The sequence below is a fragment of the Procambarus clarkii genome, chromosome 4 (assembly GCF_040958095.1).
Source record: "Procambarus clarkii isolate CNS0578487 chromosome 4, FALCON_Pclarkii_2.0, whole genome shotgun sequence".
In the NCBI taxonomy this organism is placed as follows: Eukaryota; Metazoa; Arthropoda; class Malacostraca; order Decapoda; family Cambaridae; genus Procambarus; species Procambarus clarkii.
The window spans coordinates 56,778,933-56,806,761 of NC_091153.1; the positions used below are offsets into that span (position 1 = coordinate 56,778,933).

The window sequence follows — 27,829 nt, forward strand, 5'->3', positions numbered from 1 at the left end:
ACATAAGACCATTCCCAGCCGAGTCTTGGTCGCTCACAGTACTCTGGCAGCTCCAGAAAGATGTACTTCTTGTACGTCTTTAAAGATGATCAACAACAACAAGATGCTTCTTGGCATCAAGAAGTGCGAGTACAGACGTCAATTATCCTTCGCAAATCTGGTGTAGTGATGTCACGCGCTCGTCTCGTAGTCTAATGTCAATGGTTCACCTGGAACAAGTGAGCTGTGATAATTGTTTGTCAGGTTTAGTGAGCCATAGTGGGCTCTACCTGTGTTGTAGAGTCTGGCAACACTGGAGGCGGCGCTCTACCTGTGTTGTAGGGTGTGGCAACACTGGAGGTGGCGCTCTACCTGTGTTGTAGAGACTGGCAACACTGGAGGCGGCGCTCTACCTGTGTTGTAGAGTCTGGCAACACTGGAGGCGGCGCTCTACCTGTGTTGTAGGGGTCTGGCAACACTGGAGGCGGCGCTCTACCTGTGTTGTAGAGACTGGCAACACTGGAGGCGGTGCTCTACCAGTGTCGTAGGGTGTGGCAACACTGGAGGCGGCGCTCTACCAGTGTTGTAGGGTGTGGCAACACTGGAGGTGGCGCTCTACCAGTGTTGTAGGGTGTGGCAACACTGGAGGCGGCGCTCTACCTGTGTTGTAGGGGTCTGGCAAAACTGGAGGCGGCGCTCTACCTGTGTTGTAGGGTGGGGCAACACTGGAGGCGGCGCTCTACCTGTGTTGTAGGGTCTGGCAACACTGGAGGCGGCGCTCTATCTGTGTTGTAGAGACTGGCAACACTGGAGGCGGTGCTCTACCAGTGTTGTAGGGTGTGGCAACACTGGAGGCGGCGCTCTACCTGTGTTGTAGGGTCTGGCAACACTGGAGGCGGCGCTCTACCTGTGTTGTAGGGTCTGGCAACACTGGAGGCGGCGCTCTACCTGTGTTGTAGGGGTCTAGCAACACTGCAGGCGGCGCTCTACCTGTGTTGTAGGGGTCTGGCAACACTGGAGGTGGTGCTCTACCTGTGTTGTAGAGTCTTGCAACACTGGAGGTGGCGCTCTACCTGTGTTGTAGAGTCTGGCAACACTGGAGGCGGCACTGTACCTGTGTTGTAGAGTCTGGCAACACTGGAGGCGGCACTCTACCTGTGTTGTAGAGTCTGGCAAGACTGGAGGCGGCGCTCTAAGTGTGTTGCAGAGTCTGGCAACACTGGAGGCGGCGCTCTACCTGTGTTGTAGAGTCTGGCCACACTGGAGGCGGCGCTCTACCTGTGTTGTAGAGTCTGGCCACACTGGAGGCGGCGCTCTACCTGTGTTGTAGAGTCTGGCAACAATGGATGCGGCGCTCTACCTGTGTTGTAGAGTCTGGCCACACTGGAGGTGGCGCTCTACCTGTGTTGTAGAGTCTGGCAACACTGGAGGAGGCGCTCTACCTGTGTTGTAGAGTCTGGCAACACTGGAGGCGGCGCTCTACCAGTGTTGTAGTGTCTGGCAACACTGGAGGCGGCGCTCTACCTGTGTTGTAGAGACTGGCAACACTGGAGGCGGTGCTCTACCAGTGTTGTAGGGTGTGGCAACAGTGGAGGCGGCGCTCTACCAGTGTTGTAGGGTGTGGCAACACTGGAGGTGGCGCTCTACCAGTGTTGTAGGGTGTGGCAACACTGGAGGCGGCGCTCTACCTGTGTTGTAGGGGTCTGGCAAAACTGGAGGCGGCGCTCTACCTGTGTTGTAGGGTGTGGCAACACTGGAGGCGGCGCTCTACCTGTGTTGTAGAGACTGGCAACACTGGAGGCGGCGCTCTACCAGTGTTTCAGCGTATGGCAACACTGGAGGCGGCGCTCTACCTGTGTTGTAGAGTCTGGCCACACTGGAGGCGGCGCTCTACCTGTGTTGTAGAGTCTGGCCACACTGGAGGCGGCGCTCTACCTGTGTTGTAGAGTCTGGCAACAATGGATGCGGCGCTCTACCTGTGTTGTAGAGTCTGGCCACACTGGAGGTGGCGCTCTACCTGTGTTGTAGAGTCTGGCAACACTGGAGGAGGCGCTCTACCAGTGTTGTAGTGTCTGGCAACACTGGAGGCGGCGCTCTACCTGTGTTGTAGAGACTGGCAACACTGGAGGCGGTGCTCTACCAGTGTTGTAGGGTGTGGCAACAGTGGAGGCGGCGCTCTACCAGTGTTGTAGGGTGTGGCAACACTGGAGGTGGCGCTCTACCAGTGTTGTAGGGTGTGGCAACACTGGAGGCGGCGCTCTACCTGTGTTGTAGGGGTCTGGCAAAACTGGAGGCGGCGCTCTACCTGTGTTGGAGGGTGTGGCAACACTGGAGGCGGCGCTATACCTGTGTTGTAGAGACTGGCAACACTGGAGGCGGCGCTCTACCTGTGTCGTAGGGGTTTGGCAGCACTGGAGGCGGCGCTCTACCTGTGTTGTAGGGACTAGCAACACTGGAGGGGGCGCTCTACCTGTGTTGTAGGGACTAGCAACACTGGAGGCGGCGCTCTACCTGTGTTGTAGAGTCTGGCAACACTGGAGGCGGTGCTCTACCAGTGTTGTAGGGTGTGGCAACACTGGAGGCGGCGCTCTACCAGTGTTTCAGCGTATGGCAACACTGGAGGCGGCGCTCTACCTGTGTCGTAGGGGTTTGGCAGCACTGGCGGCGGCGCTCTACCTGTGTTGTAGGGACTAGCAACACTGGAGGCGGCGCTCTACCTGTGTTGTAGGGGTTTGGCAGCACTGGAGGCGGCGCTCTACCTGTGTTGTAGGGACTAGCAACACTGGAGGCGGCGCTCTACCTGTGTTGTAGAGTCTGGCAACACTGGAGGCGGCGCTCTAGCTGTGTTGTAGGGTCTGGCAACACCGGAGGCGGCGCTCTACCAGTGTTGTGTTGTAGGGTCTGGCAACACCGGAGGCGGCGCTCTACCTGTGTTTTAGAGTCTGGCAACACTGGAGGCGGCGCTCTACCTGTGTTGTAGGGTCTGGCAACACTGGAGGCGGCGCTCTACCAGTGTTGTGTTGTAGGGTCTGGCAACACCGGAGGCGGCGCTCTACCTGTGTTGTAGAGTCTGGCAAAACTGGAGATGGCGCTCCACCTGTGTTGTAGGGGTTTGGCAGCACTGGAGGCGGCGCTCTACCTGTGTTGTAGGGGTTTGGCAGCACTGGAGGCGGCGCTCTACCTGTGTTGTAGAGTCTGGCAGCACTGGAGGCGGCACTCTACCTGTGTTGTAGGGTCTGGCCACACTGGAGGCGGCGCTCTACCTGTGTTGTAGGTTCTGGCAACACCGGAGGCGGCGCTCTACCTGTCTTGTAGGGTCTGGCAACACTGGAGGCGGCGCTCTACCAGTGTTGTGTTGTTGTGTCTGGCAACACTGGAGGCGGTGCTCTACCTGTGTTGTAGGGTCTGGCAACACTGGAGGTAGCGCTCTACCAGTGTTGCAGGAGTCTATCAACACCGGAGGAGCGTAACACCAAGAGACAGGTCCCGGGTACAGGGGGCTGGAAATATTAAGAGAAGTGATCCTCAGTGATCTCATCATAGTATTTAGACCTTTACAATATTCACTGTGTGAAGGCTCGCAACGAGGCTTATAAATATAGTGATACGAGGATGGAGGTCAAGAGAAAGGCGAGACAGGAGGAGGAAGGTCAGACAGGAGAAGAAGTCGAGGTAGAAGGAAGGCACACACTACCGTAGAGACGGTTAAGAGACGGGGCTAAAGAGCCAAAGCTCAACCCCTGAAAGCACAACTAAGTGAGTACACACACACACACACACACACACACACACACACACACACACACACACACACACACACACACACACACACACACACACACACACACACACACTCACACACACACACAGAGTGTATACACATCACACTTCAAAACACTCCCACACACACCAGTAATTACCCAGAGTCTATGACAAGAATTTGTCCTGTGTGTACCTACCTTGATCCCCAGTTGTTAAAAATACAGGTCACAAAAATAGTCTCTGGACTTCCAGCGAGGACACACTAGCGACCTAATGCCACTAATGACACCCTGACAGCGAGGACACACTAGCGACCTAATGCCACTAATGACACCCTGACAGGCGCAACAACACCACATAAGAAATACAATTTTCGTATCAACTTCATCATTATTCATCTCATAGGTCAATCTGGCAGCATCAGTCAAGATATCCGGGTTATATTATTCATCAATTTAACTCACAGATTTCTTTGTCACTTTCTATGAGATTATCTCTCACAGGCTTCCTTGTCACTTTCTATGAGATAATCTCTCACAGGTTTACTTCTCACTTTCTATGAGATAATCCCCTCACAGGTTTACTTCTCACTTTCTATGAGATAATCTCTTACAGGTTTACTTGTCACTTTCTATGAGATAATCTCTCACAGGTTTACTTGTCACTTTCTATGAGATAATCTCTCACAGGTTTACTTCTCACTTTCTATGAGATAATCTCTCACAGGTTTACTTGTCACTTTCTATGAGATAATCTCTCACAGGTTTACTTCTCACTTTCTATGAGATAATCTCTCTTAGGTTTCCTTGCCACTTTCTTTTTAATCCACTAGCCTTGGTACTCTCCTGGCTGCAATGCTGTCATTACGTCTCAGTACTTCGTGTGGCATCCTGGCGTTGTCTGTTGTGATCCGAGGGTTGAACGTCAGATATTGGGTTCCGTCTCTCAATCTTCAACCACAGGTTTCTGAACCTATTGGGCTCTGTCATATATACATTTGAAGCTGTGAATGGAGTCAGCCTCCACCACCTGCCCTGTTAGAACAGGACATTTGTTCAGAACTCTGACACATAATTATAATTTTTATGTGGTTAATTATAAAAATTATAATATTTATGTGGTTAATTTTGTCTTTAGTTTCCAGCGATGTTTCTAGTTCGTGTACCGCCTACTTGCGTGCACTCTCCTAGTTGTACTCACCTAGTTGTGCTTGCGGGGGTTGAGCTTTGGCTCTTTGGTCCCGCCTCTCAACCGTCAATCAACTGTTATACAGATTCCTGAGCCTACTGGGCTCTATCATATCTACACTTGAAAATGTGTATGGAGTCAGTCTCCACCACATCACTGCCTAATGCATTCCATTTGTTAACTACTCTGACACTGAAAAAAGTATTTCTAATGTCTCTGTGGCTCATTTGGGTACTAAGTTTCCTCCTGTTTCCCCTTGTTTGTGTCCCACCCGTGTTGCTAAAGAGTTTGTCTTTGTCCACCCTGTCAATTCCCCTGAGAATTTTGCACGTAGTTATCATGTCTCCCCCTTATTCTTCTGTTTTCCAGGGACGTGAGGTGAGGTCTCTTTTAGCCTTTCCTCGTAGCTCATACCTCTCAGTTGCGGGACCAGTCTGGTTGCATACCGCTGGATCTTCTCTAACTTTGCCTTGTGTTTAACTAGGTATGAACTCCAGGCTGGAGCTGCATATTCCAGGATTGGTCTGATATAAGTGGTATACAGGGTCCTGAACGATTCCTTACACAAGTTATGTGTAATAACACACTTGTTTATTCACCTAGTTGTATTCACCTAGTTGTGCTTGCGGGGGTTGAGCTCTGCTCTTTCGGCCCGCCTCTCAACTGTCAATCAACTGTTTCTACTACTACTTTTTTTTTCCACACCACACACACACATACACCCCAGGAAGCAGCCCGTGACAACTGACTAACTCCCAGGTACCTATTTACTGCTAGGTAACAGGGGGATAGGGTGAAAGAAACCTGCCCATCGTTTCTCGCTGGCGCCCGGGATCGAACCCGGGACCACAGGATCACGTGTTTAGCGTGCTGTCCGCTCGGCCGGCCGGCTCCTTCGATCATGTGTGTGTGTGTGTGTGTGTGTGTGTGTGTGTGTGTGTGTGTGTGTGTGTGTGTGTGTGTGTGTGTGTGTGTGTGTGTGTGTGTGTGTGTGTGTGTGTGTGTACGTACTAGAAGTGCCTCAGCCACACCCATAGGTAGTTCAACAACAGACATTAAACGCTATCAAGAAATAATACTAAAATCAAGAGTCAAGTGAACCAAGCTGCCAAATGTAACAATACTAATTCAGAAATAAATCATAATACAACAGTAACATAATTTCACAACCGTTTCCTTGCGAAATGGTCACATTACCTAAACTCCCCCTCCCCCTCCCCCTCCCCCTCCCCTCCCCCTCCCCTCCCCCTCCTACCCTCCGTAACTCCTGTAACACCACACTGCCAACGCCCACAACACACGACCCTCGAACACAAACCGGGGCGCAGTTCAACATAAAACTGATATATCTTGATATATATTTCCATGGATCCTAAGTCCAATAGCGCGCTGCCCGGGCCGAGAAGACGCTCCCACACACAGGCTAGTAACGTGATCATTTTTATACCAACACTGGATGATTAATTTCTGTACTAACACTAGATGATTAATTTCTGTACTAACACTAGATGATTAATTTCTATACTAACACTTGATTAATTTCTGTACTAACACTAGATGATTAATTTATGTACTAACACTAGATGATTAATTTCTGTACTAACACTAGATGATTAATTTCTATACTAATACTTGATGATTAATTTCTATACTAACACTAAATGATTAATTTCCATACTAACACTAGATGATTAATTTCTATACTAACACTAGATGATTAATTTCTGTACTAACACTAGATGATTAATTTCTGTACTAACACTAGATGATTAATTTCTATACTAACACTAGATGATTAATTTCCATACTAACACTAGATGATTAATTTCTATACTAACACTAGATGATTAATTTCTGTACTAACACTAGATGATTAATTTCTATACTAACACTAGATGATTAATTTCTATACTAACACTAGATGATTAATTTCTATACTAACACTAGATGATTAATTTCTATACTAACACTAGATGATTAATTTCTATACTAACACTAGATGATTAATTTCTATACTAACACTAGATGATTAATTTCTATACTAACACTAGATGATTAATTTCCACACTAACGCTATATGATTAATCAGTTAAGATACCTAGCGCGGTACAATCAACTTTAATAATTGTGATCTATTGTACAAGATTAATGGAAGAATGATGGCATTGCTTGTTGCACAGTACTCTAGTCTTTGGTTTACAATAGAGAGACCCGAGTTCAGTCTCCGGGTGGAACAAAAACAATTGGGCACGGCTGCAATATTTACATACTGATATAGAGTGAACTAACCAGGTTTCACCACTCAAGTGTCTCTAGAAACATTGAAAAAATCTTCTGAGTGTGTACGATGGATGGAGTTAATGATGTATCGACTTGGCACATCTGAGGAATGTTTGGCCCCATGATCGAGTCCCCTGCAGCGTGGCGCCCTCTTCTACCCCGCGTTCGAATCTCACGACCCGAAAATCCCGGCCTGTTTTTCATCAACAAATCCCTAAATGTTCGTTAATCCAGCCGCCATAACCCCCGCTGTTTATGAATGAAGAACACTTAGACGCGACTAACAACTAATGCCGATCGAACATTTCTCGAACAGTGCTTCGCTGACGTCCTCTGTTCGAATGTCAATTCTTCAAACGCTTCACACACGTACTTCAAATACAAATAATTCCCAACAGAACCTAAGAATGTAACATAATTTAGATCTAACCAATCTATGGGGTCAGCCGCTAGAACAAACGTAGCCTAAAGACTCGTGGCACAATGTAACTAGCTTCAAAAGACTGTCAACTGTCTTAGACTGTCAAGACTGACACTTGCTTTGCTAAATGAACTTTGGCGTTCAGTTCCTGAACCGATTATGTACCTCTTTCCACCACCGCCCACGGGATGGGTATGGGGTGCATAATAAAGAATCATCAACCATCGTGACACAGATTGATGGTACACCGTTAGACATCAAGATTTGTATCAAAATTAATACTGAAATAAGGTGGTTCTTGTAATTTAAATTTACAGCTAGAAATCACTGTGACGACTCTGGATATTTGACAAAAATAAAAACTTCTTGAGTAGCTCTGGTCACGTGTTCAGTGTTGAGTAAATGTGTCCTCAGCGTCACGCGGTGATGAGTAAATGTGTCCTCAGCTTCACACAGTGGTGAGTAAATGTGTCCTCAGTGTCACGCGGTGATGAGTAAATGTGTCCTCAGCTTCACACGGTGGTGAGTAAATGTGTCCTCAGTGTCACGCGGTGATGAGTAAATGTGTCCTCAGCTTCACACGGTGATGAGTAAATGTGTCCTCAGCGTCACGCGGTGGTGAGTAAATGTGTCCTCAGCTTCACACGGTGATGAGTAAATGTGTCCTCAGCGTCACGCGGTGTTGAGTAAATGTGTTCTCAGCTTCACACGGTGATGAGTAAATGTGTCCTCAGCGTCACGCGGTGATGAGTAAATGTGTCCTCAGCGTCACGCGGTGTTGAGTAAATGTGTCCTCAGCGTCACGCGGGGGTGAGTAAATGTGTCCTCAGCGTCACGCGGTGGTGAGTAAATGTGTCCTCAGCGTCACGCGGTGGTGAGTAAATGTGTCCTCAGCTTCACACGGTGGTGAGTAAATGTGTCCTCAGCTTCACACGTTGGTGAGTAAATGTGTCCTCAGCTTCACACGGTGGTGAGTAAATGTGTCCTCAGCTTCACAAGGTGGTGAGTAAATGTGTCCTCAGCGTCACACGGTGTTGAGTAAATGTGTCCTCAGCCTCACACGGTGGTGAGTAAATGTGTCCTCAGCCTCACACGGTGTTGAGTAAATGTGTCCTCAGCTTCACACGGTGGTGAGTAAATGTGTCCTCAGCGTCACACGGTGTTGAATAAATGTGTCCTCAGCTTCACACGGTGGTGAGTAAATGTGTCCTCAGCTTCACACGTTGGTGAGTAAATGTGTCCTCAGCTTCACACGGTGGTGAGTAAATGTGTCCTCAGCTTCACAAGGTGGTGAGTAAATGTGTCCTCAGCGTCACACGGTGTTGAATGTGTCCTCAGCTTCACACGGTGATGAGTAAATGTGTCCTTAGCTTCACACGGAGGTGAGTAAATGTGTCCTCAGCGTCACACGGTGGTGAGTAAATGTGTCCTCAGCTTCACACGGTGGTGAGTAAATGTGTCCTCAGCTTCACACGGTGGTGAGTAAATGTGTCCTCAGCTTCACACGGTGGTGAGCAAATGTGTCCTCAGCCTCACACGGTGTTGGGTAAATGTGTCCTCAGCGTCACACGGTGTTGAGTAAATGTGTCCTCAGCCTCACACGGTGGTGAGTAAATGTGTCCTCAGCCTCACACGGTGTTGAGTAAATGTGTCCTCAGCTTCACACGGTGGTGAGTAAATGTGTCCTCAGCGTCACACGGTGTTGAATAAATGTGTCCTCAGCTTCACACGGTGATGAGTAAATGTGTCCTTAGCTTCACACGGAGGTGAGTAAATGTGTCCTCAGCATCACACGGTGTTGAGTAAATGTGTCCTCAGCCTCACACGGTGATGAGTAAATGTGTCCTCAGCTTCACACGGTGGTGAGTAAATGTGTCCTCAGCGTCACACGGTGTTGAGTAAATGTGTCCTCAGCTTCACACGGTGATGAGTAAATGTGTCCTCAGCTTCACACGGTGGTGAGTAAATGTGTCCTCAGCTTCACACGGTGGTGAGTAAATGTGTCCTCAGCCTCACACGGTGATGAGTAAATGTGTCCTCAGCTTCACACGGTGATGAGTAAATGTGTCCTCAGCTTCACACGGTGGTGAGTAAATGTGTCCTCAGCGTCACACGGTGTTGAGTAAATGTGTCCCCAGCTTCACACGGTGATGAGTAAATGTGTCCTTAGCTTCACACGGAGGTGAGTAAATATGTGTCCTCAGCTTCACACGGTGGTGAGTAAATGTGTCCTCAGCTTCACACGGTGGTGAGTAAATGTGTCCTCAGCTTCACACGGTGGTGAGTAAATGTGTCCTCAGCTTCACACAGTGGTGAGTAAATGTGTCCTCAGCTTCACATGGTGGTGAGTAAATGTGTCCTCAGCTTCACACGGTGGTGAGTAAATGTGTCCTCATCTTCACACGGTGGTGAGTAAATGTGTCCTCAGCTTCACACGGTGGTGAGCAAATGTGTCCTCAGCCTCACACGGTGTTGGGTAAATGTGTCCTCAGCTTCACACGGTGGTGAGTAAATGTGTCCTCAGCGTCACACGGTGTTGAGTAAATGTGTCCTCAGCTTCACACGGTGATGAGTAAATGTGTCCTCAGCTTCACACGGTGGTGAGTAAATGTGTCCTCAGATTCACACGGTGGTGAGTAAATGTGTCCTCTGCCTCACACGGTGATGAGTAAATGTGTCCTCAGCTTCACACGGTGATGAGTAAATGTGTCCTCAGCTTCACACGGTGGTGAGTAAATGTGTCCTCAGCGTCACACGGTGTTGAGTAAATGTGTCCTCAGCTTCACACGGTGATGAGTAAATGTGTCCTCAGCTTCACACGGTGGTGAGTAAATGTGTCCTCAGCTTCACACGGTGGTGAGTAAATGTGTCCTCTGCCTCACACGGTGATGAGTAAATGTGTCCTCAGCTTCACACGGTGATGAGTAAATGTGTCCTCAGCTTCACACGGTGGTGAGTAAATGTGTCCTCAGCCTCACACGGTGTTGGGTAAATGTGTCCTCAGCGTCACACGGTGTTGAGTAAATGTGTCCTCAGCCTCACACGGTGGTGAGTAAATGTGTCCTCAGCCTCACACGGTGTTGAGTAAATGTGTCCTCAGCTTCACACGGTGGTGAGTAAATGTGTCCTCAGCGTCACACGGTGTTGAATAAATGTGTCCTCAGCTTCACACGGTGATGAGTAAATGTGTCCTTAGCTTCACACGGAGGTGAGTAAATGTGTCCTCAGCATCACACGGTGTTGAGTAAATGTGTCCTCAGCCTCACACGGTGATGAGTAAATGTGTCCTCAGCTTCACACAGTGGTGAGTAAATGTGTCCTCAGCGTCACACGGTGTTGAGTAAATGTGTCCCCAGCTTCACACGGTGATGAGTAAATGTGTCCTTAGCTTCACACGGAGGTGAGTAAATGTGTCCTCAGCTTCACACGGTGGTGAGTAAATGTGTCCTCAGCTTCACACGGTGGTGAGTAAATGTGTCCTCAGCTTCACACGGTGGTGAGTAAATGTGTCCTCAGCTTCACACAGTGGTGAGTAAATGTGTCCTCAGCTTCACATGGTGGTGAGTAAATGTGTCCTCAGCTTCACACGGTGGTGAGTAAATGTGTCCTCATCTTCACACGGTGGTGAGTAAATGTGTCCTCAGCTTCACACGGTGGTGAGCAAATGTGTCCTCAACCTCACACGGTGTTGGGTAAATGTGTCCTCAGCTTCACACGGTGGTGAGTAAATGTGTCCTCAGCGTCACACGGAGTTGAGTAAATGTGTCCTCAGCTTCACACGGTGATGAGTAAATGTGTCCTCAGCTTCACACGGTGGTGAGTAAATGTGTCCTCAGCTTCACACGGTGGTGAGTAAATGTGTCCTCTGCCTCACACAATGATGAGTAAATGTGTCCTCAGCTTCACACGGTGATGAGTAAATGTGTCCTCAGCTTCACACGGTGGTGAGTAAATGTGTCCTCAGCGTCACACGGTGTTGAGTAAATGTGTCCTCAGCTTCACACGGTGATGAGTAAATGTGTCCTCAGCTTCACACGGTGGTGAGTAAATGTGTCCTCAGCTTCACACGGTGGTGAGTAAATGTGTCCTCTGCCTCACACGGTGATGAGTAAATGTGTCCTCAGCTTCACACGGTGATGAGTAAATGTGTCCTCAGCTTCACACGGTGGTGAGTAAATGTGTCCTCAGCGTCACACGGTGTTGAGTAAATGTGTCCCCAGCTTCACACGGTGATGAGTAAATGTGTCCTTAGCTTCACACGGAGGTGAGTAAATGTGTCCTCAGCTTCACACGGTGGTGAGTAAATGTGTCCTCAGCTTCACACGGTGGTGAGTAAATGTGTCCTCAGCTTCACACGGTGGTGAGTAAATGTGTCCTCAGCTTCACACGGTGGTGAGTAAATGTGTCCTCAGCTTCACATGGTGGTGAGTAAATGTGTCCTCAGCTTCACACGGTGGTGAGTAAATGTGTCCTCATCTTCACACGGTGGTGAGTAAATGTGTCCTCAGCTTCACACGGTGGTGAGCAAATGTGTCCTCAGCCTCACACGGTGTTGGGTAAATGTGTCCTCAGCGTCACACGGTGTTGAGTAAATGTGTCCTCAGCCTCACACGGTGATGAGTAAATGTGTCCTCAGCTTCACACGGTGTTGAGTAAATGTGTCCTCAGCGTCACACGGTGTTGAGTAAATGTGTCCTCAGCCTCACACGGTGGTGAGTAAATGTGTCCTCAGCTTCACACGGTGGTGAGTAAATGTGTCCTCAGCGTCACACGGTGTTGAATAAATGTGTCCTCAGCTTCACACGGTGATGAGTAAATGTGTCCTTAGCTTCACACGGAGGTGAGTAAATGTGTCCTCAGCGTCACACGGTGTTGAGTAAATGTGTCCTCAGCCTCACACGGTGATGAGTAAATGTGTCCTCAGCTTCACACGGTGGTGAGTAAATGTGTCCTCAGCGTCACACGGTGTTGAGTAAATGTGTCCTCAGCTTCACACGGTGATGAGTAAATGTGTCCTCAGCTTCACACGGTGGTGAGTAAATGTGTCCTCAGCTTCACACGGTGGTGAGTAAATGTGTCCTCAGCCTCACACGGTGATGAGTAAATGTGTCCTCAGCTTCACACGGTGATGAGTAAATGTGTCCTCAGCTTCACACGGTGATGAGTAAATGTGTCCTCAGCGTCACGCGGTGGTGAGTAAATGTGTCCTCAGCTTCACACGGTGATGAGTAAATGTGTCCTCAGCGTCACGCGGTGATGAGTAAATGTGTCCTCAGCGTCACGCGGTGTTGAGTAAATGTGTCCTCAGCGTCACGCGGTGGTGAGTAAATGTGTCCTCAGCGTCACGCGGTGTTAAGTAAATGTGTCCTCAGCGTCACGCGGTGGTGAGTAAATGTGTCCTCAGCGTCACGCTGTGGTGAGTAAATGTGTCCTCAGCGTCACGCGGTGGTGAGTAAATGTGTCCTCAGCTTCACACGGTGGTGAGTAAATGTGTCCACAGCTTCACACGTTGGTGAGTAAATGTGTCCTCAGCTTCACACGGTGGTGAGTAAATGTGTCCTCAGCTTCACACGGTGATGAGTAAATGTGTCCTCAGCGTCACACGGTGTTGAGTAAATGTGTCCTCAGTCTCACACGGTGATGAGTAAATGTGTCCTCAGCTTTTCACGGTGATGAGTAAATGTGTCCTCAGCTTCACACGGTGATGAGTAAATGTGTCCTCAGCGTCACACGGTGTTGAGTAAATGTGTCCTCAGCCTCACACGGTGATGAGTAAATGTGTCCTCAGCTTCACACGGTGGTGAGTAAATGTGTCCTCAGCGTCACACGGTGTTGAGTAAATGTGTCCTCAGCCTCACACGGTGATGAGTAAATGTGTCCTCAGCTTCACACGGTGGTGAATAAATGTGTCCTCAGCGTCACACGGTGTTGAGTAAATGTGTCCTCAGCTTCACACGGTGATGAGTAAATGTGTCCTTAGCTTCACACGGAGGTGAGTAAATGTGTCCTCAGCTTCACACGGTGGTGAGTAAATGTGTCCTCAGCTTCACACGGTGGTGAGTAAATGTGTCCTCAGCTTCACACGGTGGTGAGTAAATGTGTCCTCAGCTTCACACGGTGGTGAGCAAATGTGTCGTCAGCCTCACACGGTGTTGGGTAAATGTGTCCTCAGCGTCACACGGTGTTGAGTAAATGTGTCCTCAGCCTCACACGGTGGTGAGTAAATGTGTCCTCAGCCTCACACGGTGTTGAGTAAATGTGTCCTCAGCTTCACACGGTGGTGAGTAAATGTGTCCTCAGCGTCACACGGTGTTGAATAAATGTGTCCTCAGCTTCACACGGTGATGAGTAAATGTGTCCTTAACTTCACACGGAGGTGAGTAAATGTGTCCTCAGCATCACACGGTGTTGAGTAAATGTGTCCTCAGCCTCACACGGTGATGAGTAAATGTGTCCTCAGCTTCACACGGTGGTGAGTAAATGTGTCCTCAGCGTCACACGGTGTTGAGTAAATGTGTCCTCAGCTTCACACGGTGATGAGTAAATGTGTCCTCAGCTTCACACGGTGGTGAGTAAATGTGTCCTCAGCTTCACACGGTGGTGAGTAAATGTGTCCTCAGCCTCACACGGTGATGAGTAAATGTGTCCTCAGCTTCACACGGTGATGAGTAAATGTGTCCTCAGCTTCACACGGTGGTGAGTAAATGTGTCCTCAGCGTCACACGGTGTTGAGTAAATGTGTCCCCAGCTTCACACGGTGATGAGTAAATGTGTCCTTTGCTTCACACGGAGGTGAGTAAATGTGTCCTCAGCTTCACACGGTGGTGAGTAAATGTGTCCTCAGCTTCACACGGTGGTGAGTAAATGTGTCCTCAGCTTCACACGGTGGTGAGTAAATGTGTCCTCAGCTTCACACGGTGGTGAGTAAATGTGTCCTCAGCTTCACATGGTGGTGAGTAAATGTGTCCTCAGCTTCACACAGTGGTGAGTAAATGTGTCCTCATCTTCACACGGTGGTGAGTAAATGTGTCCTCAGCTTCACACGGTGGTGAGCAAATGTGTCCTCAGCCTCACACGGTGTTGGGTAAATGTGTCCTCAGCGTCACACGGTGTTGAGTAAATGTGTCCTCAGCCTCACACGGTGGTGAGTAAATGTGTCCTCAGCCTCACACGGTGTTGAGTAAATGTGTCCTCAGCGTCACACGGTGTTGAGTAAATGTGTCCTCAGCCTCACACAGTGGTGAGTAAATGTGTCCTCAGCTTCACACGGTGGTGAGTAAATGTGTCCTCAGCGTCACACGGTGTTGATTAAATGAGTCCTCAGCTTCACACGGTGATGAGTAAATGTGTCCTTAGCTTCACACGGAGGTGAGTAAATGTGTCCTCAGCGTCACACGGTGTTGAGTAAATGTGTCCTCAGCCTCACACAGTGATGAGTAAATGTGTCCTCAGCTTCACACGGTGGTGAGTAAATGTGTCCTCAGCGTCACACGGTGTTGAGTAAATGTGTCCTCAGCTTCACACGGTGATGAGTAAATGTGTCCTCAGCTTCACACGGTGGTGAGTAAATGTGTCCTCAGCTTCACACGGTGGTGAGTAAATGTGTCCTCAGCCTCACACGGTGATGAGTAAATGTGTCCTCAGCTTCACACGGTGATGAGTAAATGTGTCCTCAGCTTCACACGGTGGTGAGTAAATGTGTCCTCAGCGTCACACGGTGTTGAGTAAATGTGTCCCCAGCTTCACACGGTGATGAGTAAATGTGTCCTTAGCTTCACACGGAGGTGAGTAAATGTGTCCTCAGCTTCACACGGTGGTGAATAAATGTGTCCTCAGCTTCACACGGTGGTGAGTAAATGTGTCCTCAGCTTCACACGGTGGTGAGTAAATGTGTCCTCAGCTTCACACGGTGGTGAGTAAATGTGTCCTCAGCTTCACATGGTGGTGAGTAAATGTGTCCTCAGCTTCACACGGTGGTGAGTAAATGTGTCCTCAGCTTCACACGGTGGTGAGTAAATGTGTCCACAGCTTCACACGGTGGTGAGTAAATGTGTCCTCAGCTTCACATGGTGGTGAGTAAATGTGTCCTCAGCGTCACACGGTGGGAGTAAATGTGTCCTCAGCTTCACACGGTGGTGAGTAAATGTGTCCTCAGCAACTCAGAGTGTCAAGTAAATGATTCCTGAGCTTTTCAGACTTTGCCTATCCTATATGTATATAAACTAGTTCAAGAGAAACTGGGCGGCAACAGGCAAGCGAGAGCGTTTCTGAATGTTAGTGTTCCACTTCGCGAGCTCGATGTTCCACTTCGCGAGCTCGATGTTCCACTTCGCGAGCTCGATGTTCCACTTCGTGAGCTCGAGGTTCCACTTCGTGAGCTCGATGTTCCACTTCGTGAGCTCGATGTTCCACTTCGCGAGCTCGATGTTCCACTTCGTGAGCTCGAGGTTCCACTTCGTGAGCTCGATGTTCCACTTCGTGAGCTCGATGTTCCACTTCGTGAGCTCGATGTTCCACTTCGTGAGCTCGAGGTTCCACTTCGTGAGCTCGATGTTCCACTTCGTGAGCTCGATGTTCCACTTCGTGAGCTCGAGGTTCCACTTCGTGAGCTCGATGTTCCACTTCGCGAGCTCGATGTTCCACTTCGTGAGCTCGAGGTTCCACTTCGTGAGCTCGATGTTCCACTTCGTGAGCTCGATGTTCCACTTCGCGAGCTCGATGTTCCACTTCGTGAGCTCGAGGTTCCACTTCGTGAGCTCGATGTTCCACTTCGTGAGCTCGATGTTCTACTTCGTGAGCTCGATGTTCCACTTCGCGAGCTCGATGTTTCACTTCGAGAGAGTCCAGTGACTCAATTATCATATATCAAATGTCTAAACTATTGGAAAGTAAAACACAGTATAGGAACGTCTCTGGGTTTTGAAAGGAACATTTTCTTATTACCTTGGTTTTGCTGACAAGGGTTACTGGAGAGGAACGGTGCTTTAGGGATAAAGTTAGGAAAAATGAGTGCATTTATCTTGAAAAACAAACATTCTGAAGTTCGGAACACATGGTATGTATCAGCTGAAGCCTTTCTCTTAGAGTGAAGCTCTGGAACACGTGATATCTACCGACTGAAACCTCATTTGATTGCTGAAAGGAATAAAATGTTGTTTTCGACGGTACGTTTTGGACAGCCTTGATGGAAAGACGAGCTAGAGCAGCGAACAGTGGAAAGAGGGAGTGAGGGAGTGAGAGAATGAAAGAGAGGAGAGGGGGGAAAGCGCACAACTCCCTGACAGACAAGTTTACTACCCCCTCACCAATCAATACTACCATCCAACTAAATTATTACAAAAATCACACCCCTCCCCTTAAAATAATCGATTGATAAGGCACTTCAAGACAAAGTCAGAAATGTAGGTTACCATGAGGGAGGGAGGGTGGATGGCAGGGAAGGAAGATGCATGAAGGGAGGGTAGGGCCATGGAAGGGAAAGTGGGTGGGAGGGAGGGGGAAGAGGGAGGATGGGATAGAGGGATTATTATTATAATTATTATTATAATCGAATGTAATTCCTCCACCAAATGCATAACATAATTACACTGTCCCACCCATTTGGTTCCTGGATCAATGCTTCTCTCTCTCTCTCACTCTTCAGATTTTAAATCGAATCAGCTTTAATAATTTAGCCTCAACAGTATCAGAGTGTGTGTTTGGGTTATGTATCGATGCGTTCAGATATGCTTTTTGATCACATATGCATAGATGAAATGATGGTGTGTGTGTGTGTGTGTGTGTGTGTGTGTGTGTGTGTGTGTGTGTGTGTGTGTGTGTGTGTGTGTGTGTGTGTGTGTGTCAGAAACTATTTTATGCCCCGTCTACCAGTCTTGTTGTATATGTTTCTCAATTTTTTTTAACTATTCAGATGGTCGAATAAGGTTTTTCTTTGTCGAATCTGCCCATAAAGTAGTGCGGGGAGTTGACTTTTACAACTTCTTTCAGTGAATTCCACTTGTTGACCACCCGTGCAGGTACGACTATTTCCTTACATTCCATCAACTCATTTGCGTTTCTATCTTCTACTTACGTCCTCATGCCTCATTTAGTGAGGCTATCTTTATTTACCTTGTCAATTCCTCTCACTATCTTGTATGTCGTGATCATATCCTCTCTGTTTCATCTGTCCTTCAGGGTAGTGAGATCTAGTTTCAGGAGAGGACGTAGAGGAGACACGATAACAGGGAGACAGGAGACACGTGATAATGATACAGTGGAGAGATATATAGAATTCCATATAAAGAGCCAATTAGCAAGGAGAGTGTGTCTCGAGTGTTGGTAGAGGCTGGTGGTGGTGGTGGTGGTTGGTAGTGGTAGAGGCTGGTGGTGGCGGAGGCTGGTGGTGGTGGTGGTAATGGTGGAGGCTGGTGGTGGTGGTGGAAGTGGTTGTGGTGGTGGAGGCTGGTGTTGGTGGTGGTTGGTGGTGGTGGTTGTGGTTGGTAGTGGTAGAGACTGGTGGTGGTGGAGGCTGGTGGTGGTGGTGGTGGTGGTGGTGGTGGAGGCTGGTGGTGGTGGTGGAGGTGGTGGTGGTGGAGGCTGGTGGTAATGGTGGAGGCTGGAAGTGGTGGAGGCTGGTGGTGGTGGTGGAGGCTGGTGGTGGTAGTGGTAATGGTGGAGGCTGGTGGTGGTGGTGGAGGCTGGTGGTGGTGGTGGTGATGGAGGCTGGTGGTGGTGGTGGAGGCTGGTGGTGGTAGTGGTAATGGTGGAGGCTGGTGGTGGTGGTGGAGGCTGGTGGTGGTGGTAATGGTGGAGGCTGGTGGTGGTGGTGGTGGTGGTGGAGGCTGGTGGTGGTGGTGATGGAGGCTGGTGGTGGTGGTGGAGGCTGGTGGTGGTGGTGGAGGCTGGTGGTGGTAGTGGTAATGGTGGAGGCTGGTGGTGGTGGTGGAGGCTGGTGGTGGTGGTGGAGGCTGGTGGTGGTGGTGGAGGCTGGTGGTGGTGGTGAAGGCTGGTGCTGGTGGAGCCTGGTGGTGGTGGAGGCTGGTGGTGGTGGTGGTGATGGAGGCTGGTGATGGTGGTGGTGGTGGTTGGTAGTGGTAGAGGCTGGTGGTGGTGGGGGTGGTTGGTAGTGGTAGAGGCTGGTGGTGGCGGAGGCTGGTGGTGGTGGTGGTAATGGTTGAGGCTGGTGGTGGTGGTGGAAGTGGTGGTGGTGGAGGCTGGTGTTGGTGGTGGTTGGTGGTGGTGGTGGTGGTTGGTAGTGGTAGAGGCTGGTGGTGGTGGAGGCTGGTGGTGGTGGTGGTGGTGGTGGTGGAGGCTGGTGGTGGTGGTGGTGATGGAGGCTGGTGGTGGTGGTGGAGGTTGGTGGTGGTGGAGGCTGGTGGTGGTGGTGGTGATAGAGGCTGGTGGTGGTGGTGGTGATGGAGGCTGGTGGTGGTGGTGGTGATGGAGGCTGGTGGTGGTGGTGGTGATGGAGGCTGGTGGTAGTGGAGGCTGGTGGTGGTTCGCCCTATCCCAAGAAATGGGCGTGGTGGATGGGTGGGAGGGGTATGGTGGATGACAGTGGAAAGGAACCTGGTGGATGAGGCGTGGTGGATGAGAGTGGAAGAGGAGGGCGTGGCAGCCCCTGGCGTGGGAGTTGTCAGCCACAGAGGCTGACACAGAGGCGTGGTGGCTTCACCACCACGTCGTGGTGGTGAAGCCACAGAGCGCCTCAACTCTAAAGAGTAATGAGCAGCGGCCCTGGTAATGTGGCCGTGTCCTAGTGCAGAGTTTGTCTTGAATATTCATAAGGGCTTCACCAGCATTTACTCACGCACACACACACACACGCACAAACACACACACACGCACACACACACACACACACACACACACACACACACACACACACACACACACACACACACACACACACACACACACACACACACACACACACACACACACACACACACACACACACACACACACACACACACACACACACACACACACACACACATCTTCATAGGAGTTAATATCACACCAAACCTGTCTCCTGAAGCCCACATAAAAAGAATAACTTCTAAGGAACCATTCAGAATCTTGTACACCACATATGTAAGACCAATCCTGGAGTATGCGGACCCTGCATTGAGCCCGTACCTTGTCAAGCACAAGGCGAAGAGAGAGAGAGAGAGAGAGAGAGAGAGAGAGAGAGAGAGAGAGAGAGAGAGAGAGAGAGAGAGAGAGAGAGAGAGAGAGAGAGAGAGAGAGAGAGAGAGAAGGATAGAGAGAGAGAGAGAGAGAGGGACAGAGTGAGGGAGAGAGAGAGAGAGAGAGAGAGAGAGAGAGGGAGAGAGAGAGAGAGAGAGAGAGAGAGAGAGAGAGAGAGAGAGAGAGAGAGAGAGAGAGAGAGAGAGAGAGAGAGAGAGAGAGAGAGAGAGAGAGAGAGAGAGAGAGAGTGTACACATGTACATGTGTACACACGTTATTAACCCGAAGGGTAAGGCATCTGAAGACAAGCCCTGAAATGTTAAGACTTTCTAAATATATATTACAGGAAGCGACAGGTTTAAAAAAATCAGGAAATATTTACAATGAATACCACCTGCATGAGAGGATATAATGATAACCAGACATCATGATAACCAGACATCATGATAACCAGACATCATGATAACCAGACATCATGATAACCAGCCACCATGATAACCAGACATCATGATAACCAGACATCATGATAACCAGACACCATGATAACCAGACCTGATGGGCCAGAGCCATGTAGAGCAAGACGAACACTGCAAGAAGACGCAGGACGACCTAGATCAGTTTACACAATGATAGTGAGCGAAATGGCTAGTCGACTTTAACTCGGGTAAATGCAAGATAAGCACCTGGGGAGTCGATAAAAACGCTTAGTCTAACATACATGAATGCAAGAGCAGCTGAATATGTGAACTTAACAACCATATAATTTATCATTTATGGAGCTAGGACGCGACGGACCTTCAGAACACTACACTCAGCCCATATGAGGCCCGGTCAGGAGTATGCTGCCCCGGCATGGAACCCACCCGAAGGTAAACAAAACGAGGCTCGTACCAGAGTTGTGAGGGGTTAAACTATGAGGAGAGACTGAGGTAGGAGAGACTGAGGGAGGACAGACTGAGGTAGGAGAGACTGAGGGAGGAGAGACTGAGGGAGGTGTCGGAAAATCCGACACCATTTAATAATCATACAGATAATAGCTGTATTACCAACAAGTTACCCATAGAAAACGTAACTTGTAGTGGAATTACCGTCTAAAGAAAACGGGATATCATCACCACATACTATTATAATTCACCAGCTATTTTGCTGGGAATTATTCTTAAATACATTAGTCTTTGGACTTTACCATCATAAAAACATCTTATATAAATTAACTTAATTATCAATATTAAAGTAGAGTAAATGTGACCCTTCTATCACTTTCTGAAATCTGGACAAAGTAGGCCAGGCGTGAGGGAGGAAGAGGGCAGCCATTGTTATGTCACCTCCGAGACGTGTGGAGCAAATTTAGCTCCTATCATATCTGGACAATGTCGGCCAGTAACGTCAATAGTATGGAGTGTTAAACAGCCTTTGTTATTTTGAGACCAGAGGCACACGGGAGCAAATTCGGCTCCTGTTAATTTTACTTGGACGTAGTGTTATGGAAGCCAAAGGTGTACCATTGTCAACACGCTGTCTACAAATTCAAGTTAAGTGTCTATCCGAAACCCGTTTATCATTCATTTATGGCCATTAATGTCAGGATATAGGGTGACCCGGTTAGATCACGTGGAAGCCTCAAACTAAAGGTAATTAAGCCAGGTCTTTAATGTTCCATGTACAGTTTTCTCTGATATAGCTTGTCATATATAGGATTCTGGCTTCACAGCTAGCGCACTTTTGACAGGTCAAGACGAGGAAGCAAGATTTGTGCACCAGTTACTGGGTGATATGGAAGCTACCTCAAAGAGGATAATTTGGTGTCTACACCCTAGTTATACCTGGTGGACTAGCCTGCTGTACTATAAGATAAGGAACCTCTTCAATGTATGTAGTTAATTCTGTAGTTTGATTGGCTGCATATATATTAATTTAATAAACCCCCCTAATGTGTAGAGGATCGATTTGTGAGATTAAGAGATTATTGCAGAAATACAGTCCACTTATCATTATACAAATTGCTATCGAAGTATATAAATTAACGTAAATATAAATTCATATAAATTAAATAAATATAAATCTCACAGGTCGGTTCCCACATTAATTGGTCCTTCGAACCGGATGACGGATTATTTGATCCTTTGAACCCACATTTGGTCATCTTAGTACCGGATGAACCAGTTAACCAGTGGATTCATTAAATATACTAGTGCAGTGTGATTTAAACAAAGCCAGTCAAAGACAGCGGCGAAGCCTCGTGGGAGCTCAGGAGCCTCCCTCAGCCCAGTTCAGCTTCGTCAGCGGTTTCATGCACACCCACAGATATTTGGTGGCGTGTTATTTCGTGAAATGACAGCGCTAATATAGAAACCAGCCAAATTAGTGACTGTGTCGCAAGATTGTTCACGGATTTCGTGGTGTTACATTTCGCGAGAGATTATCCACGAATTTTGTGGAGTTTATTTCGCGAGGTCACTAATAATATTTAATACTTCTTGATAATATTAGAAGTTTCATAGAGGCTAATTAAGAGGCTATTATCAATAATTGTGTATATTATTTCTCCAAAATAGAGAATTATTTAATATATATTGCACTAGTGATCACAGTATAATATTTGCTAATTGCCAACCCACAACAGGGTAGGATATTTACCATTGACTAGTTGAACTATTATTGTTCATCCTAGTCCCATTATTACCATAGTCAGTTGTACTATATTCAACAACTTAACACCATTAATGAATGGTCCAGACCCTATTTTGGGTGTAATTTTTATCAACTCGAGTTGAGTTGTATATATAATAATTTACTTATGATCATTACACCTTTGAGTGATTAATTAGTGTCTCTACCATCCTAGGGTGATATAGAAGAGCTAACCTAAAGGTACTTCCAGTGACACTGGTTTATCACTTAAATCATTAGTGTGTATGATTGTGTATATATAATGTGTATTAATTTTAAGTGCTAACCTCTAGTAGAGGTAGGATTATTGCCTAGTGAGTGCAGAATTTGACCCTAGGCTACCATCAGTGCTTGTTCAGTATTATGAGCAGCCCAAGTACAAGTCCCACAAGGCTTCACCAACGAGCCAGTATGGATAATGCAGGGAGAATGAAAATAACCCTTGCAGGTCTTAAAGGCCACTTAACAAGACAGATCAAGAAATGTGAAGATTTGTCACAACAATCAACAGTTGATTATGCTGACCTGGAAAGCTATTATCAAGCAGCTGCAGGTAAATTTGAGCAAATCAAATGTCAAATAGCAACATATGTGGCTGAACTTGCCAACACCAATTTATCAGAAACAGAAATAGACGACATTATGGTTGATCTTGCGAATTATGAAGATCACACTCAGGCCACGTTACAGCCTTATGTCAAATTAATTGCCCAGAACAAGGCAACAGCAACAATAACAACAGTTGCATCTAATACGAGTCAAGCAGAAGCTCGACTCCCTCCAATTAATTTACCCACTTTCTCAGGAAAAGATGAGGAAGATTGGGACGAATTTTGGAACAAATTCGTTGACCTTGTAGACTCAAAACAATCTTTACCAAAGAGTAGTAAATTCTCTTATTTGCAAGGCCAATTATCAGGTGAGGCTAAAACAGTAGTATCCCATCTGAGATTAACTAATGACGGCTATGATCTGGCAGTAAAACTCCTCAAGGATAATTATGCTGATCCAGAAGTAAGAACATCACATTTAGTTCATGAGCTGTTGCATTTACCCCCACCGGAGGCTTCAGCTGATTCACTCCAAGTATTCAAGCTGGAGGTAGAATCATTGATCAATGCCCTCAGCCTGACAGCAGATACAAACGGGGCTGAGTGGGTCTTGAAAATAATTGTCCAGGAGAAAATACCTAGGGACATATTGAGACAAATGAGTGCTCATTACAATAAAAGCATCTTATCCATGAATGAAATATCTGAAGGTTTAAAGTCAGTAGTTCATCAATTACGAACACATGACAAATTAAAACCACCAAGTAAACCCTCAGAAACTAATAATAGTAAACCACAGAGTACCAAAGGTACTCCAAATCAATCTAGACAATATAATTCAACACCAAAGTGGAACAGTGGCAGTGTGGGCGTATATGCAGTTGGACCCTCCAAGCCTATAGTTACTGTGTCATCCAAGAACGTGACACCAAAGGGTACTGGAAGCTATGGAACATGTTTGTTCTGCAATGAGAAACATTCAATGTACCACTGCCCTAATTTTCCTGATAGTGACGCCCGTGTTGAGCGACTCAAAGATTTGCAACATTGCACGAGGTGCCTCAGGAAACATAACATCAAGGACTGTGATACCCAATTACACACCTGTAATAGGTGTAACAAAGGTCAGCACCATGCAGCATTGTGCAGAGACACCAAAACAACGTCTCCAAACCCCAAGGTGGAAGATAGCATTCCCACCACAGTACAGTACTGCAAGGTGCAACAAACAAAGAGTGTCCAATCGGCAAAGTCTAAAGGTAATACGACTTTGCCTACTGCCCAAATTACCATCCTGAATAAGAGGGCCAAGGTCCATACCCGTGGGTTGTTTGACCAAGGATCCCAAAGAACATATATCACTAAAAAGTTGGCAGATGAATTACAATTAAGGCCTGTAGCCCAGATGTCATTCAACATCTCAGGGTTTGTAACAGATGCAGGACCTCAAGTCTACCAGGTGGTACAACCATCAGTACGTTTAGGCAGGTACGTCTGTCGAGTACAAGCCATTGTGGTGGACAAAATACCAGTAGACCTACAAGTTCAAGGTCTGAGAGCAACAGCCAAATTCCTGAGAAATAGAGGAATAAAATTGGCAGATAATATTAAGTCTGATCACCTCACCGACTTCGGTCTCCTTGTAGGGACAGACTATTGTCATCGATTCATCGGTAGCCCTACTAAATATCAGGGCATAACCATGTTAAACTCTGCAGGAGGTAAATTACTCTCAGGCCCAGTATCAAGCCTGAGGAGACCTATGCCTGCAGATAAACAATACCAGTAGAAACCTAAATTCGTCAGCTGATTATATTTCTCCAGTAGCATTATACTAAGGAGATTACAGCTGACTATACCAACAGAGGTTGATGTTAGTATCATCATTTAAAGCTGAAGATGAGTTCATGAGGCCTCAGTGGCAAATCAGTGAACAGTAGCCTAAAACAGCTACAAGTCACTGCGACCAATGTCACTGAACCCACTGCAGTCTCAGAACCATACTTTACTTTAATGATGAGCTATTCAATCCTCTGAATCAATTAATTAAATTAAACCCCAGTAAATCTGATGACTGATTTGATACATTTATTATTTAATCAAGATGTATTCCATGGGCCTCCGTGTTTACATATCAGTGACCAGTTACCTGAAGAAACTTCAAGTTATATCTAATGTCACTGATCTCACTGCAGTCCCTGAATCATACTTGACTGTAGTACTTGATCACATCCAGTCTTCTGGGTTAAATAATATATAATAAGGCTTGAATATTAGCCTTTCAAGAGTTGACAGGGAAATGAAATCGCATTAGACTTCTAACCCCTGCAACTCTAGTACGGGACATCCGTCCTGTACGAACAGACGCACAAATGTGTGATTACTAACTACTAACATCAAATTAATCTAATAATTCGAAGGAGGAGTATCGGTGTTCGTCTGTTCTAAACAGGACTTCGACCCGTGAGCAGCCCCCTGGGGAATTATGTCGGAAAATCCGACACCATTTAATAATCATACAGATAATAGCTGTATTACCAACAAGTTACCCATAGAAAACGTAACTTGTAGTGGAATTACCGTCTAAAGAAAACGGGATATCATCACCACATACTATTATAATTCACCAGCTATTTTGCTGGGAATTATTCTTAAATACATTAGTCTTTGGACTTTACCATCATAAAAACATCTTATATAAATTAACTTAATTATCAATATTAAAGTAGAGTAAATGTGACCCTTCTATCACTTTCTGAAATCTGGACAAAGTAGGCCAGGCGTGAGGGAGGAAGAGGGCAGCCATTGTTGTGTCACCTCCGAGACGTGTGGAGCAAATTTAGCTCCTATCATATCTGGACAATGTCGGCCAGTAACGTCAATAGTATGGAGTGTTAAACAGCCTTTGTTTATTTTGAGACCAGAGGCACACGGGAGCAAATTCGGCTCCTGTTAATTTTACTTGGACGTAGTGTTATGGAAGCCAAAGGTGTACCATTGTCAACACGCTGTCTACAAATTCAAGTTAAGTGTCTATCCGAAACCCGTTTATCATTCATTTATGGCCATTAATGTCAGGATATAGGGTGATCCGGTTAGATCACGTGGAAGCCTCAAACTAAAGGTAATTAAGCCAGGTCTTTAATGTTCCATGTACAGTTTTCTCTGATATAGCTTGTCATATATAGGATTCTGGCTTCACAGCTAGCGCACTTTTGACAGGTCAAGACGAGGAAGCAAGATTTGTGCACCAGTTACTGGGTGATATGGAAGCTACCTCAAAGAGGATAATTTGGTGTCTACACCCTAGTTATACCTGGTGGACTAGCCTGCTGTACTATAAGATAAGGAACCTCTTCAATGTATGTAGTTAATTCTGTAGTTTGATTGGCTGCATATATATTAATTTAATAAACCCCCCTAATGTGTAGAGGATCGATTTGTGAGATTAAGAGATTATTGCAGAAATACAGTCCACTTATCATTATACAAATTGCTATCGAAGTATATAAATTAACGTAAATATAAATTCATATAAATTAAATAAATATAAATCTCACAGGTCGGTTCCCACAGGAGGAGAGACTGAGGGAGGAGAGACTGATGGAGGACAGACTGAGGGAGGAGTGTCGGAAAATCCGACACCATTTAATAATCATACAGATAAGAGCTGTATTGTATAAACAAGTTACCCATAGAAAACGTAACTTGTAGTGGAATTACCGTCTATAGAAAACGGGATATCATCACCACATACTATTATAAATTCACCAGCTATTCTGCTGGGAATTATTCTTAAATACATTAGTCTTTGGACTTTACCATCATAAAACCATCTCATATAAATTAACTTAATTATCAATATTAAAGTAGAGTAAATGTGACCCTTCTATCACTTACTGTCATCTGGACAATGTAGCCAGGCGTCAGGGTGAGGGAGGGGCAGCCATTGTTGTTGTCACCTCCAAGACGCGTGGAGCAAATTCGGCTCCTATTATATCTGGACAATGTCGGCCAGTAGCGTCAGTAGTATGGAGTGTTAGACATTGCCATTGTTTATACTAAGACAACAGAGGCTCACGGGAGCAAATTCGGCTCCTGTTAATTCTCTTGGACGAAGTGTTATGGAAACCAAAGGTGTACCATTATCAACACGCTGTCAACAAATTCAAGTTAAATGTTCTTTCCGAAACCCGTTTATCATTCATTTATGGCCATTAATGTCAGTGTATATAGGGTGACCTGGTTAGAGCACGATATAGCCTCATACTAAAGGTAATTAAGCCAGGTCTTCATTGTTCCATGTACAGTGTTCTCTGATATACCTGTCATATATAGGATTCTGGTTTTACAGCTAGCGCCCTTTTAACAGGTCAAGACGAGGAAGCATATGCTTTGTGCATCAGTTACCAGGGTGATGGAAGCTACCTCAAAGAGGGAAAATGTGGTGTCTACACCCTAGTTATACCTGGTGGACTAAGACCTGCTGTACTATAAGATAAGGAACCTTTTCAATGTATGTAGTCTAATACTGTAGTTTGATTGGCTGCATATATATAAATTAAATTAATATAAACCCCCCTAATGTGTAGAGGATCGATTTGTGAGATTATGAGATTATTGCAGAAATACAGTCCACTTATCATCATACAAATTGCTATCGAAGTATATAAATTAACGTAAATATAAATTCATATAAATTAAATAAATATAAATCTCACAGGTCGGTTCCCACAAGGAGAGACTGAGGGAGGAGAGACTGAGGGAGGAGGGACTGATGGAGGAGAGACTGAGGGAGGAGTGA

General features: G+C 46.7%; 1 protein-coding gene across 1 annotated transcript; it reads left to right on the plus strand.

Moving 5' to 3' along the window:
* The first annotated feature begins 60 nt into the window (after positions 1-60).
* Positions 61-27,829, plus strand: LOC138371757 (golgin subfamily A member 6-like protein 24). The gene is made up of 3 exons (XM_069336782.1): positions 61-129; positions 15,826-16,476; positions 27,749-27,829. The coding sequence occupies exons 1-3, from the start codon at positions 61-63 to the stop codon at positions 27,827-27,829; spliced, it is 801 nt and encodes a 266-aa protein (XP_069192883.1).

What these genes read in the sequence shown, in the direction of transcription:
- LOC138371757 (XM_069336782.1), top strand. Translation starts at nt 61, where the DNA reads ATGTACTTCTTGTACGTCTTTAAAGATGATCAACAACAACAAGATGCT. An exon ending in CTTGGCATCAAGAAGTGCGA is followed by an intron (nt 130 to 15,825) that starts GTACAGACGTCA and finishes TGAGCTTTTCAG; the next exon opens with ACTTTGCCTATCCTATATGT. An exon ending in TTTCACTTCGAGAGAGTCCA is followed by an intron (nt 16,477 to 27,748) that starts GTGACTCAATTA and finishes TAAATCTCACAG; the next exon opens with GTCGGTTCCCACAAGGAGAG.